The 14,012-nt window shown below is 38.4% G+C and overlaps 1 protein-coding gene across 1 annotated transcript; it reads left to right on the forward strand.

Annotated features, from left to right (window-relative positions):
* Nucleotides 1-1,910: 1,910 nt before the first annotated feature.
* Nucleotides 1,911-12,038, forward strand: LOC113034936 (gap junction alpha-5 protein-like). Its single transcript, XM_026190117.1, has 7 exons — nucleotides 1,911-2,311; nucleotides 5,952-6,079; nucleotides 7,494-7,658; nucleotides 9,472-9,768; nucleotides 10,050-10,115; nucleotides 10,210-10,358; nucleotides 11,324-12,038. The coding sequence occupies exons 2-7, from the start codon at nucleotides 6,011-6,013 to the stop codon at nucleotides 11,790-11,792; spliced, it is 1,215 nt and encodes a 404-aa protein (XP_026045902.1). The 5' UTR covers nucleotides 1,911-2,311; nucleotides 5,952-6,010; the 3' UTR covers nucleotides 11,793-12,038.
* Nucleotides 12,039-14,012: the final 1,974 nt, after the last annotated feature.

Raw genomic sequence — 14,012 nt, forward strand, 5'->3', positions numbered from 1 at the left:
CAGTAGGCAACGGTGTCTTGCCCAAGGACACAACGACCGAGACTGTCCGAGCCGGGGCTCGAACCAGCAACCTTCCGATTACAAGGCGAACTCCCAACTCTTGAGCCACGATCGCCCCAAGTAAACCCAGAAGTAAATGATCACTCTGCTTCATGTGACAAAAAGCCAGCAACTAGGTTTTTGGATTCCAGCTGAAAATGTGTCAGAAGTTATTCCAACTTTTAGAATTTTTGAAGTGTAAATGCAATAAGGAAATAAAATATTCAATCGTTTAAGAATCAAAACGCTAGCAGTAGCCTTTAAGCAAACTACACTACAGTTATATTACATATAATAACTTCCTCAGTTTCCTGTTCTTAGCTGACAGGCGTGGCCACGCACCCATTGTGGTCTGTAGCCCAAGGTTCAAAATTTGATGTGTTGTGCTTTCAGAGATGTTCTTCTGCATACCTTGGTTGTAACAAGTGATTACTAGAGGTACTGTTGCCTTCCTATCGGTTCAAACAAGTCTGACTATTCTCCTACGACCTCTAGAATCAACAAGAAATTGTAACCCAGATAGCTGCTGCTTTCCTCTTTTTCTAACCATTCTCTGCAGACTGTAGAAATAGTTATCCCAGGTCATCAGACCACCCTGGCATCACAAGCATTCTACATTGAAAGTTATTTAAATGACCTTTTTCCCTCACTCTGATGATCTGTTTGAACAGAGGATCATCTGGACCATGTTCGCACGAGTGGCTGTGTAGGTATTTGCATCAACAAGCAGCTAAACAGGTGTACCTAATGAAGTGAGCAGTGAGCAGAGTTGCATGTTCGAACAATATCTGGTCATTTTAAAGCGAGAGACCTTATTTTATCTACCCACTCCATTCAAGAAAATCCCCTAACTGTGAAACTACATAATTAGTGGAGGAATCATGTGTTTGCATATCACAGACCGAATTTAAGAAAACGTCGATGAATTCACTGAAATGAAGCCGAATGTCATCACTTAATTTTTTAATGGCAGTTCAGCTGGTTCAAAACAAGAAAATTACCTTGAAAATTTCTGACATTTGGTGTAACGTTTATATCCTCTGGCTGTGCAGTGTTGTTCGCCACATTGCTTTAAGTGTCACATGGTATAACCACTGCTTTAGATATACTGAGGAAAAGACACGCTGATGAGAGCCTGGAGGAAGCCATGGTGCTTTTTATTCTATCACAAGTTCTCTGAAAAGAAGTCACAGCTGCTAGAAAGTGTTTTCATGCTGATTAAAAAAAACCCAAGTGAAATTCTGTCCAACATTCTAACCCTTCAGTCATTCTGGGGTCATGAACTGAAGTCACATGTTGCATCTTAGCCTACTTTTTATTTTGAGAAAAGATGTTCACTTTTACTTTTTGATTATATTTGGCAAATTTCAGTTTCCATTAAAAACAAATAAGTAAATGAAATGAATGTAATTCACTGAAATCACAAAAACGAAAGACTTAAGAAACTGAAACCAGCTTGTGTTTATCTTCGGAAGAGTCTCAGTGCAGGAACTTAACCAGCGGTTTTCCAAAGAGATTCCATAATAAATCCTGTGGAATTATACTTTAAGCTTAAGTCACTTACCAGAGCTTAAGAGAAGCAGAGAGATATATGTCAAGAGAGTGACATGAAGGAATGCAGGACTGGGTCTTTTAGCTATTGTGTCTTAATACAATATGTGACTTCCTTCAGTGCCAAACACTACAAACAAACACATGCACCTATATTTGAGAGTTGAATAGCAGGCAGCGAGGCACCAGGCCCACTTCCTCTGGAGATGTAGAAGGAGGAGAGGGGGAGAGAGTGAGAGAGAGAGAGAGAGAGTGAGAGAGAGAGGGGGGTATAAACTACAGCTTCACACACATTTCATTTCAGTTCAGATCTCTCTGGACACAAATTGCTCCAAACTGCTGGATTGACTCCTTTTTCAATCCCCTGAATCAACTTGACCTTCTCCGTCGATCCGTCTTTGTGTCAGTCTCAACCTGTCTGTCCTGAAGTTTGTCGGGTTCATCAAATTCACGCTGACATTCAGTGACTGAGGCTGAGCAGGAACGCTCACACTCACAGCTGGAGAGTGGCCGTCATTCATCACAGATCATCTGAATACGTGCATCTGTCAGCTGTTAAATCTGCTGCTCCTACATCCTGAGGATCAACTCTGAAGAGGAGGAGTGCCTGGCTTACTAGCACCTCACCAACAAGAAGAAAGCATCCATCAGTTTAACTTCAGTCTACAATCATCAGGCTATCACTGGATTAGAAGTTTCCTTTCTCTGTATCCTAAATCAGGTAAAGTATCTGTATGTGGCAGAGTTTTAGTGCAACATGTTTACAGTATGGCTAATGTCTTCATTTTAAGATTAAGATGTTAAATATTTAATTAATATCAAAAGTGTAAGCATCTTTTTCTGTTTTTATGCATTCCAGTGTTAATAATGACCACATCAGTGCTAAAAATGACCACAAAACAGCATTTTCAGACCCCAAAACCTTAAATAAGATCACAAAGAAGTGCCACAAATAAAAGTTGTGTGTGTGTGTGTGTGTGTGTGTGTGTGTGTGTGTGTGTGTGTGTGTGTGTGTGTGTGTGTGTATGCCAGTGTGCATAAAGATAGAGAAATCTTTGAGTAAATTCTAAAATAATTAACAAATTAAACTTCTTTTGTTACTTGAGTTTGGAATTTAGTTTGTCTCTAAATGAACGCCCATGATGTTGATGGATGTGGCAGAATTTTATCACGTTGACCTGTTAATACTTTCTATTCAGCTTATTATCGCATTGAAAACATCCTCATGTCTGACCGATGTCAATGATTCATCATTTATTATTGTAAACCAGCTCGAGAAAGAGGGGGCCTTTGTATTTGTGTGTTTGTGTGTGTGTGTCTGTGTGCCCATTATCAAGACAGGATGCAGAACAATACTGACTCCACATATACACACCCAGTCTCTCTCTCTCTCACACACACAAAGAGAAACACACATGCATGCAAAGGTCAAGAGAAAGTCTATACAAGGAAGTAATATTGTTATTAATGATGCTGGGATCACTTGTGAAAGATATGAATGGGAGCACACAGACACACACAACACAGACACACACACACACACATGGTTTGTTCGAAGCTTCTGGGCTTTACAAAAACAGGAAGGGATGGGCATTTAATAAATAAGTTGCCAAAAAAGTTGTAATCTGATTTTAAACTTTTTTTTCTGGTCAGATTTTTAAGTTCATCTTCGTTTCTCATCTGAAATTAGTGCTTCTTGCATAACAACACGTCTGAAATAGACTTTTAATACAAGTTTAATATGAGTTCCAAGTTAGGGACAAAAACAGTCACATTTGCCCACTGGTTCGAGAAATGACATCAATCAAATGACAGAAGGGTGAGAAATTTGGCATGCAAAGCAGTCCCACTCCACCCAGAAATGCTCTTTATTGTTCCCCCTGTTTTGGAAGTCTGTACAGAGTCTGGTACTCATCAGAATCACATTTTGTGTAACATCAGAATCCATAATCCAAATACCTTTTTATTATCTTGTCATGTATGTATCTACACATACATGTATTTAAATAACAAAGATAAATGCAAAATCTCCTCAAACTTTAAAAATTGTGACACAAAATCTCATCCCAGGCAGTCAAATACTGCCACGTGTAATGCAAAAATAATTTAACAAATAATGAAATGAATTACTTTCTCAAGTAACTAAGTAATGTACTCTATGTTACATGTTACTTTTAAGAAAAGTAAAAAGTAATGTGAAATGTTTAACTTTTTTTAAACCCCAACACACCCAGTTGAGTCCCAAGTGGGATAAATGTAGGTTTGCTCTGCGCCCACACAGCCCCACAGTTCACCCACACCTGCCCACTGTGGGGTCAAACAGGCATGTTTGCTAGCACATTCTTTATGATAAGGAATCACCATGAAGGAATAAATGACTCTTGAGGAGAAGATTAAATGAGGCTGAGAGAAGGTCACTGATTCAAAACCTCAGTAAAATAGAAGTTAAACTGGTTCTTATTGATATACTGCAAAATAACTCAAGAAGTGAAAGATATCAGGTCATATTCCAAGAATTTGAGAGTTTTGGTTTTTGTCTTTAAGGGTAAGTGCCTCTATTACGTAGAGACTTGAGTATTTAACAAGCAAAAGATTCTTGGTTCAAGCACAAGCGACATAAGACCTGATGGTTGTGTCAGGCCAGGTGCCTGGTGTGAAAATCTCCAGCATTGTGCATTGATGCACATTGTAAATGAGGGAGTGCTTAAAGGAAGCACAGATTTTAATCAACATTCCATACCAGCTGGTGACAGTAATGCAACATGGGGCATATGTGGGTCCTACACTCTTGATCCTGGTACTGGTATGGAATGTGTGTACTTCTGGGCTCCATACCATTCGGTCCAGATGCCTAGTCCCCTACACGCATTGGCATGGTACTGGGGCCCATAATGGACTGCCCACACTGGCCCCAAGGGGGCATGTTTGCTGGGAAGGAAGATTTGTATTCATACTGGTACAGACTCAACCAAACATAGGAACAGACTGGATGTGTGTGTGTGTGTGTGTGTGTGTGTGTGTGTGTGTGTGTGTGTGTGTGTGTGTGTGTGTGTGTGTGTGTGGTAGCAGTGTTTACAGTAGATCTCTAGTTTTCCTTCCCCAGTGACAGGCGGAGGGGGAGTGTGGGAACAGAGAGGAAGCTAAACTAAACCATGGGCACAGACATTTTTATTAATGGGGTCGTGGCCGGGCTGGAGAGAGGCTCACACATACACACACGAACACACACACACACGCACACACACCTACACACACACACACACACACAGCAACAGCCAGTCTATTCCTCAATGGTTTATCCACTCATCAACTAAGGTTTTTTGAGCAAGAGCATGGAAAAAAGATAATAATTGCACCAAATTTGGAATTTTAGAAGGTGCACTAATACTCCATGAATAGAAAACAAGGAGAAGCACACACAGTGAGATATTTTAAGTAACACAGTTTGCCCAATCCCCAAATGAAAGAAAATAATACCAGAAGAATAACCCCATCTTTTTCTCCCCAGCCAACCATAAAACATTGTGCATTAAAGGCAGCATGCATACAGCATAATCACTGTAGCTGGAGAATATTTCTAAATGTTTTGTGGTTAATCACGAATTCATGAGAAGTGCAAATGAATATCATACAAAGATATAAAACATTTTTTTAAAGATTGCCCCAAGTTATTCTCAAGATATGTGTTTAAATCAGCCCACCTGACCATAACATACATGACAAAATCTTCCACTGAAATATTTCAAGTCTTTTAGCTCTCCAGATTAAAACACTACAAAGTGATATTCTATTCTCAGTATTTCTCCTGGATGAATTATTTAAGTTGAAATATTTTGAAAAATATTTTAAATCCGCTTTATATACAGAACAAGGAAATGTATATATATATTGAATATAAGACTGTTATACTATAATTTTAGTCATTATGGCATTCAGTTATGCGTTTCACATTTCTTCACATTCATAGCCCTAAAATCTATTTATAAACAAGATGAAATGTTTTTTTAAAGGAAGATTAAAAAATTGCGCCAAACAAATGTTAACAGTTGATGTTAATTTAATAGATTTTCATGCTTTTTTCTAAGATAAAGACATTTTCTCACTTGTACATTCCCTGCTTTTGTTGAAAAGCATTCTCATGAAGTAATAAAAAAGAAGCTACATCTCCATAAATGTAGGAAGTCCTAAAATCTATTGAAAACATAAAATTCTGTCTGATTCAGGGAGGATTATTCTTGGTACCTCATAGATTTTTTATTAAACTTTGTTATAAAATTAGTTTGTAAGATGTGCCTGAATGCATCATGTGACCCACCTGTTACTCATGCAAACCTTCCCATGCTCTTTGTTGGTGTGTTCAGGTGGATATTGCCCAGCTCACAGTTTAGCAGTGAGTAAGGAATTTGAGTTGTAATCAGTCATGGCAGACTGGAGCCTACTGGGAAACTTCCTGGAGGAAGTACAGGAGCACTCTACCTCTGTTGGCAAGGTAACATGCAAACACAGACACGTATATGTACACACACATTGCATACTAACACACAAGACTGGTCCGACATCCTCTGTTCATGACAGACAAACATATACACTCAAAATAGAACATTCATGTATTTCTAAATCATCCTGTTTATTTTGTGTATCCCGACGCGTGGTTTGTGGTTTCAGAGTCTTGTAACACTAGAATGAAATATCATACAAACATCTGTTAGTTTAACCATTCGAAACTCAACTCAACAAGTCTTAAAAGAAACCAAAAACAAATAACTTCACTTTCAGAGATTTTATGGAACTAATGTTACTTACAACTGTAACGATAGTAACCTCTGGTTTTCAGTGCATGTCCATTGTTGTAAAATGTGTGCATGTACTGTGTGCGTCCTCTTTCTTCTGAGAAGCTAAGTAGTAGTAGTCCTCAAAGTAAGTTGTTTACAGAACTGTTGGCAAAGCTTAGGAATCCAGGAGCACAATTTATAAACCAAGATAACAAATTTAGACATGGCACAAGGTCAAGAGGACTGGAATTCACGTTCTTTGTGGGACTGTTTCTTTTAAATCTTTGTTTCACTCGCTTGGTTAGGTTTAGGAAATGATGACGCTCTTGGTTTTAAACCCCCCCCCCAATAAACATTACATATCATTGAACTTGTGAGAAGGCTCAGTTTTCTAGTTTAGATTCTTTCTTAAATAACTAATTGTAATGGTCAATTCAATCAGTCAGCACTTTGTGTACTTTTTCTAAGGCATTTTTAAATCTGTTTAGAAGTACTACAAAGATAACCAGCTCCTAAAGTATGTAATAACTTTAGTTCAGGGTGGCCATGAAGTCAGTACTGGCAGACCAGCTATTCTCACTGCCAGCCAGCTGATGGCTCAGTTAGAAGTTGTCAAGGCATCCAACTGGCAAACCTCATACAGGGAAAACTATTTAAATGGCACTTTACAATCCAGCTAAACTCCGAGTCCTCCTTTCATGGTGCACCCGACCTAATCACTGACCTATTGTTCTCACTGCTCTGTGCAGGGTCTTGCTATTGCTCTCCCTGCTTGTCCATGGATGGAGGTGGAGTTTCCATAACATAAATATACTACCAAACACAAATAACTGCAGATGAAAATAACAATTTTCATTCATTATAGTGGCCCTCCCCTCTGGGCTGGAGTAACCTTTAAGAGCTGTTTATACCTTTATTGTTTTAAAAAGGGTAAAAATGGGAATGTCCACAGTCTAGACTTTGATTAAAGGATATTTTAATTGAAGCAATTCAGCAGAAACAAATAATTATAGTAACACTTAAATTACACTTGTCCAATTAACCTACTCTGAGCTAATGCTGATTTTGTTCTAATCTTTGGAAGAAGAAGAAGACTGGAGGTCATAATTGCTTCATGTTTTTTCTCCACAGGTGTGGCTGACCATCCTGTTTATCTTCCGAATCCTTGTTCTCGGGACAGCAGCTGAGTCATCGTGGGGAGATGAACAGGAAGATTTTAACTGTGACACTGAACAGCCAGGCTGTGAGAACGTCTGTTATGACCGAGCCTTCCCCATAGCACACATACGATACTGGGTAATGCATTGGCAGTCAAAGATTATCTTTTTGTTTTAACCAACTGAAATCAAAGATCATAAAGAAGTCAGCCAATCCATCTTAAAGCTTGACATTTTATTAGAAATATATTAGAGTTACTCTATCACATCAACCAAAAGAACTTCTTTATACCTGTTGATGATTTTTAAACATTTTCTAAAACTGTAAATACAATATGAACTCTAATTAGTCAGTTGGAATGTATCTGTGTCTGTACATCCCTGTTCATTCATCAAACATTTCAGGCATCATACCATAAGTCTTTATGGTATGATGCATACCATAAAGACTTGAATGGTATGAAAGGTTAAGTTTCCAATTACAACGTAGGTTATAACATAGTCGTTGCAGTCGTTGAAGAAAAAGATTTAATTTTAAATCTATCACGTGTTAAGATTGGTTTGCCACCTTCCTTACAGCTATTTACTTCCATTTATTTCAGTGCAGTGTGAAAAATAAATTGCAGTCACTTGATGTCCTCAAGGGATTAATTATGGTGAAATGTTTCCATTTCATACAGGCTATTCAATGAGATTATCTATGCTTGCAGCCGAGAGCAAGGGCTGCTTCAAAAATGCCTCCCTGCAAATGAATCCTCCCCCCCCCCCACCCCCCCCCCCCACCCCACACACACACACAACAACAGTTCAGATCAAACAATAAAACTCTTATCAAAATCTCAGAACCAAAAAAAACGGAAACTCATTTCCCAAGAAATGTGGCAACACTTTGGGTTGATGCATACCATAAAGACTTGAATGGTATGAAAGGTTGAGTTTCCAATTACAACGTAGGTTATAACATAGATTTCCAGGTCTATCAAGCTTAAATCTTTGCATTCTACTGTATTAGTCTGACCTAAATTTAACAGCTTCCTAGAAAATGAATAATCTTCAATGGTGGAAGTTAAACTCTTGCAGATATCAGATTAGTGAGTTAATCTTTTAATTTTGCGTCACTATCCTTTGTGTAAACCTAAAAAAATGAATGTTCAAGTAATATGTTCAAGCAGGCTGCAAAGCCTGCAGTGGCAGCTGCCCCAGTTTGTCCCCCTGAGTACAGACTAATACTCAGGACTGAGCCATAGCTTCAGTTCAAAAGCCCTATTTAAAAAGGAGAGCGCCACCTGTTGCTGTTCAAGCACTCAACTGCTAGTTGAGTCATTCTGTCAAAGACTGCAGGAAAATAGGATCCAAATGCATTCTCCAAATGAGACGGGTTTGAAGTGAGCAAAACCTTTATTGTGGCCGATAATAAAACAGATCATAATATAACAAAGTCCAGAAACACAGCAGACAACAGAAGGGAACACACTAGAAACTATATAGACATGGGGGACGTGGAAAATGGGTAAAAAGAGACAGCTGAAATGAATCAGGAGGACTTGACACAAGGAAGTAAAATTAAAAGCAAGGAACAAGCAAGAACAGATTATCAGATAAAAGAAGATTTAAGGGGAAGAAAGAGAGAAACAAAGAACTAAGACACTAAGAAACATGGCAATCAATTATAACGGAGAACAAATTACAACATCAATTATGATTCTAAAGTTCATGAAAACACATAACTGGGCTAATGGGCCAGAACAATGACACATCTCTTGCTTTTCATACTTTCAATCACTGATGCCTGATCTGCTCTGGATGAGAGTTTCGTTGTTTCTCTCCCCACCTAAATTGTTTAAAGTATAAAGTCCTGGGAGTCCATACTGAGAAATATCTCACACTGCTGCAGATGAAAATAACAACTTTTGTTTTACTTTTGATTATAAATCTTATTCATGTCTTTCTAGGTGCTCCAAATTGTGTTTGTATCCACTCCCAGTCTGATCTACATGGGCCACGCTATGCACACTGTCCGCAGAGAGGAGAAAAGAAGGAACAGGGAGGAGGAGGGAAGAGAGGAGGGAGGGGGAGAAGAAGACCCAGGAGGAGGTGAAGGAGGAGGTGGAGGTGGAGAGAAACAAGAGAGGAAAGGGGAACGAGATGGAAATGAAAAAAATGAAAGTCACTCAGCAGGTCGAATTCGCCTGAGGGGAGCGCTGCTGCAGACATATGTTCTGAGTATACTGATACGCAGCATCATGGAGGTAAATGTCACCATTTCTGCCTTTAACTTAAACATAACTTGATAGCAGGTCAAGATTTCAAATCTGTCTAGTTCAAGCTCATGTCTGTCCTCCAAAGGCTGTAGGTGGGTCTGAAATGCCAAGAGAAGTAAATTAATGAAAAATTGCATTGCAGAGTTTGGACCAAATTGCTCATGAAAGTTTAGGATTTGTAAACATTAAAGGACTCGTATTTGTATTGTGCCTAAAACATGATGTCTACCTGTAAAAAAAAAAACAAAAAAACCTGTCCTTCCATCCAGGTGGTGTTTCTGTGTCTTCAGTACTTCCTGTATGGAATCTTTCTCAATCCTCTGTACGTCTGCAAGGTAAAAATCAGACATAATTTTGATTTCTCTCTATGCTATTAACCACAATATTTGGGCCTATAACAGTAATTCTCTTGTTCCTTTGCTCTTTTAGGCATGGCCATGTCCACATCCAGTTAACTGCTATGTCTCCAGACCTACAGAAAAAAATGTCTTTATAGTGTTCATGTTGGTCGTGTCAGCTGTCTCTCTGGTCCTCAGTGTGCTTGAACTACATCACCTGGCATGGAAACATTGTTGCAGGTCAGAAATTCATTGTATAGTTTTTTAGTTAGAAAAGGTTTTTACATGACGACATAGACGAACGAATTCAGAATATTCTTTTGAACTATGATGATAATTGATGATTATTTTTTTAGGTAATTAATGATTTGATTTAATGATTGTTATGTTTATTTCCTATTTAACTCATTCACTGCCATTGACGTCTATAGCCGTCAATTGCAGTGAATGAGTCAATGGGTTTAACTCATTCACTGCCAATGGCTGGCAGTGAATGAGTTAAGAAGCTTAAGGTTGATAAAGTTACTAAGACCTATTTGAGCATTTAGTCATTAACAAAGATGTAATTTGTTGCCAGTTTGCACAAACAAAAATAGTGGTGAATTATGTAACAGTTTATTTCATATCAGGTACGACTGTGTTAATCTGTTGTTTTGTGACCCCCAAAGTGGCCAGAAAAAAGTGGAGTTTTAACTAGACAAAACTCCACTAACTCCACTAAAACTCCACTAAAAATGAAAAAATAAAGGTGGCTTTTTTTCTGAAGAGTAAGAGTAAATACTGCAATGCGGTAATAATATCCTAATATGTTACTAGACACAGGTTATTCTCCTGTATTCAGTCTAAACCTGATTAAAGAAAGAGATAAAGATAACGATTGCTGATGATTCAGATTTTTGGTCAACAGTGAGACATATTCATATGGATTTTAAAGTCTTGTAAAATTAAACAATGCAACTTTCTCACGAAATTTCATTTCCCTCAAGAGATTCGATTCCAATAACAATTTTAAGCCTTCAGTGATTCAGATGTACTTCCTGGAATTTACCATTAGAACAAATGGAATGAGGAAAACAGGGAATGCTTTCCACTTTGTGGTAGTGAATTCTTAAAGAAGTGTTCACAGCGGGCAGCACGGTATGTTGTGGTTGGCAGCATAACTTGAAATCTTACATTTTCCCACTGGTTCACTCTGTTTATTGCAGGCGATTCTTGTGCTCTACAAAAGCCAACAAAGCAGCCAACACCTCTCTGAGCCGACAGCTCTCTTTGTCTCCTCCACCACCATCGACACCACCCCCAGATTTCAACCAGTGCGTGACTGGCTCCACACACTTCCTACCCCTCCCCTTCCCCAACCACCGACTAGCAAACCAACAAAACTCTGAAAACATGGCTACCGAGCAGAACAAAATGGCAGCAGCAGTGGAAGAGGTAAACTTCCTCCAAATGAGCTGCTATTCGCATGGATGGCAGAAGACCAATGACGGTCAGATCCAAGATGGGAGATACCTGAGACCCGATGCTAACTGCTATACCCCCGAGAGCAGGGACGTCGGCTGTGTTCAGATCCAAAATGGTGGCCCAGATGTGCTGCTGCATAAGGACAAGCGAAGATACAGCAAAGCCAGCGGAACGAGCAGCCGAACTAGAGCAGATGACCTCGCAGTTTAGAAAAAAAAATAAAAAATAGATAATAGATTTACAAACCTGCTGAAAAAAACCACACATGCATAAAAGACAATCTAAAGCTGAATAAGTCCGTTCACCTTAGCTTTCATAACATGATTAATTTTATCTAAGGAATCATGCAAATGATGACTAATTCCTTTTATCTTCTTCCTTCCAACATTATACGGCTCCTAATGACTTAAACCAGGGGTGTCAAACTCAAATACACAGTGGGCCAAAATTCAAAACTGGAACAAAGTCGCGGGCTAACGTTAATATTTATTGAAATATATTTGTTCCTCCAGATATAAGAATGAATCTTTTCTTATGGACAAGTTTAGCTGAAAAACTGAATATGGAACAAGCAAAGCTTAATACTAAACAATATATATATATTAGCTGTATAATGCCAGTAGGCCAGCTCTGATAGTAATTTGGTATGGCTTCGCGGGCCAAATGTAATTAGGCTGCGGGCCAAATTTGGCCCACGGGCCAGAGTTTGACACCTATGACTTAAACGATGGTCTTTACCCAACATCTGAGTAATCGCCCTGCACTAGGGATTGAACAACTGGGCAGCAATGTCTGGAGTTGTGGTGCTACACAGATTGGTAAATCCATCAAGAATAACTGGATTGTGGCTTCTTCTTGAACTGAAACAAACATGCACCTGAAGCTTGCACTGTTTATATGCTGAGACTTAAGTCACCAAAAAGGCCATAAAAGGTGAAAAAAAAAACAAAGTTTGGGTGACACCATTGAGGGAGTCTGCACTGTAGAGCATAGATGTCTTATTCTTTTCTTTATTTACTGGTGTGACTCAGTTGGGCACAAATTAATTCATGACTTTAGTCACAAGAATGCTGACAAAGCCTTTTTTGAGAACAGCAGCAGTGACTGTATCTGAAAGCTTTTCAAAAACATGCTCTTTGTGATTTTTATCTCCTGACTAACAGCAGCTTGTGCAGGCTAGAAGAGATCTGGTCCAAGTCACGGCTGCCTTAATAGTACTAATGTGTTTCAGGACCTTAAAAGGCCCAAATGGAAAAGCTAAAAAATGCGCTAAAATCCTGACTGTGACGTATTTGTTATATTTCAAAGCCCAAAGAAAAAGGCATGAGGCACATTTATTTAAAGCTTTATTTTTAACATCATGTAAAGGCAAACACCTCTTAAATATATATTTTTCTGAGATTTTACTCCCAAAATTTGTCGCCTATCATTGACGATAAACTTAAGATAGAGATGAAGATTTCCTCCAATGCTAGTGCATTTACCTGCTTGCCAGGTATTTCACTTAAACCTATAACAAACTTACACTGTGTTTATTTCACTGTTACTTCTTCACATTTTTTTTTGCAGAAATGTTTATTCTAGCTCACCTGCTCTATAATCAGTTGAATTTCGTTCTTACTAGGTGCCATTTGAATTAAATGAGACTTTAAAACAATACATTTACATTTCAGTATCACATAAATATTGCATGAGCAGTGTTTTTTATAGTTCTTGCTGGTTTGCAGTCCTTGAGTGTGCCCAGGAAATACAAAATTGAGCCTCATGTCTTTGGAAGTACCAGCACTGGACACACTGGGGACTTCTATGCTACCTGTAGACTGAGCCTAAACTCTGTGGCTTATTGGCTGGACTTATGACTGACTCATTTAACATTTTGCACTGGAAATTTACGATGTGATTTTGTGAAACCGCTTAAAAACATTTTGCTAAATTTTTTTCTTGTTTGAACTGCGCTCTGTTTTCAGCCACATTTGATACCATGTAGATTATCTTTTCACACCAGCATGTCTTTTATCATTTCTTCTCAAAGATTTCTTGCATTTCCTAAAATATGACAGTCTGGATGATACTGATGGGTTTCTAGTACATTATATTATGGTCATTTTAGCTATGAACACACATAGAATGAAGCATGGGACTACTACTATGTCTAGCATAATGTATATGATGTGTTTTGTTTCAAATTGTTCGTAATGTCATTGGACACACACACAAAAAAGGTTGGGTATTAAGCAGTGACCAATGCTGTTAATGACAATTTAAATTTGTTTTATATTTATTATTACACTTGAATAATGTGAATGCTTTATACATTTTGAAAATAAATGCAACATATGCAAACCATTAGAGTTTGTGCTTGGAATCACAATAGCCAGAAACTGTTCGTGTTCATGCAGCAACTATGTGGACTAGTTCTGCAGGATATTA

The sequence above is a fragment of the Astatotilapia calliptera genome, chromosome 13 (genome assembly GCF_900246225.1).
Source record: "Astatotilapia calliptera chromosome 13, fAstCal1.2, whole genome shotgun sequence".
NCBI lineage: Eukaryota > Metazoa > Chordata > Actinopteri > Cichliformes > Cichlidae > Astatotilapia > Astatotilapia calliptera.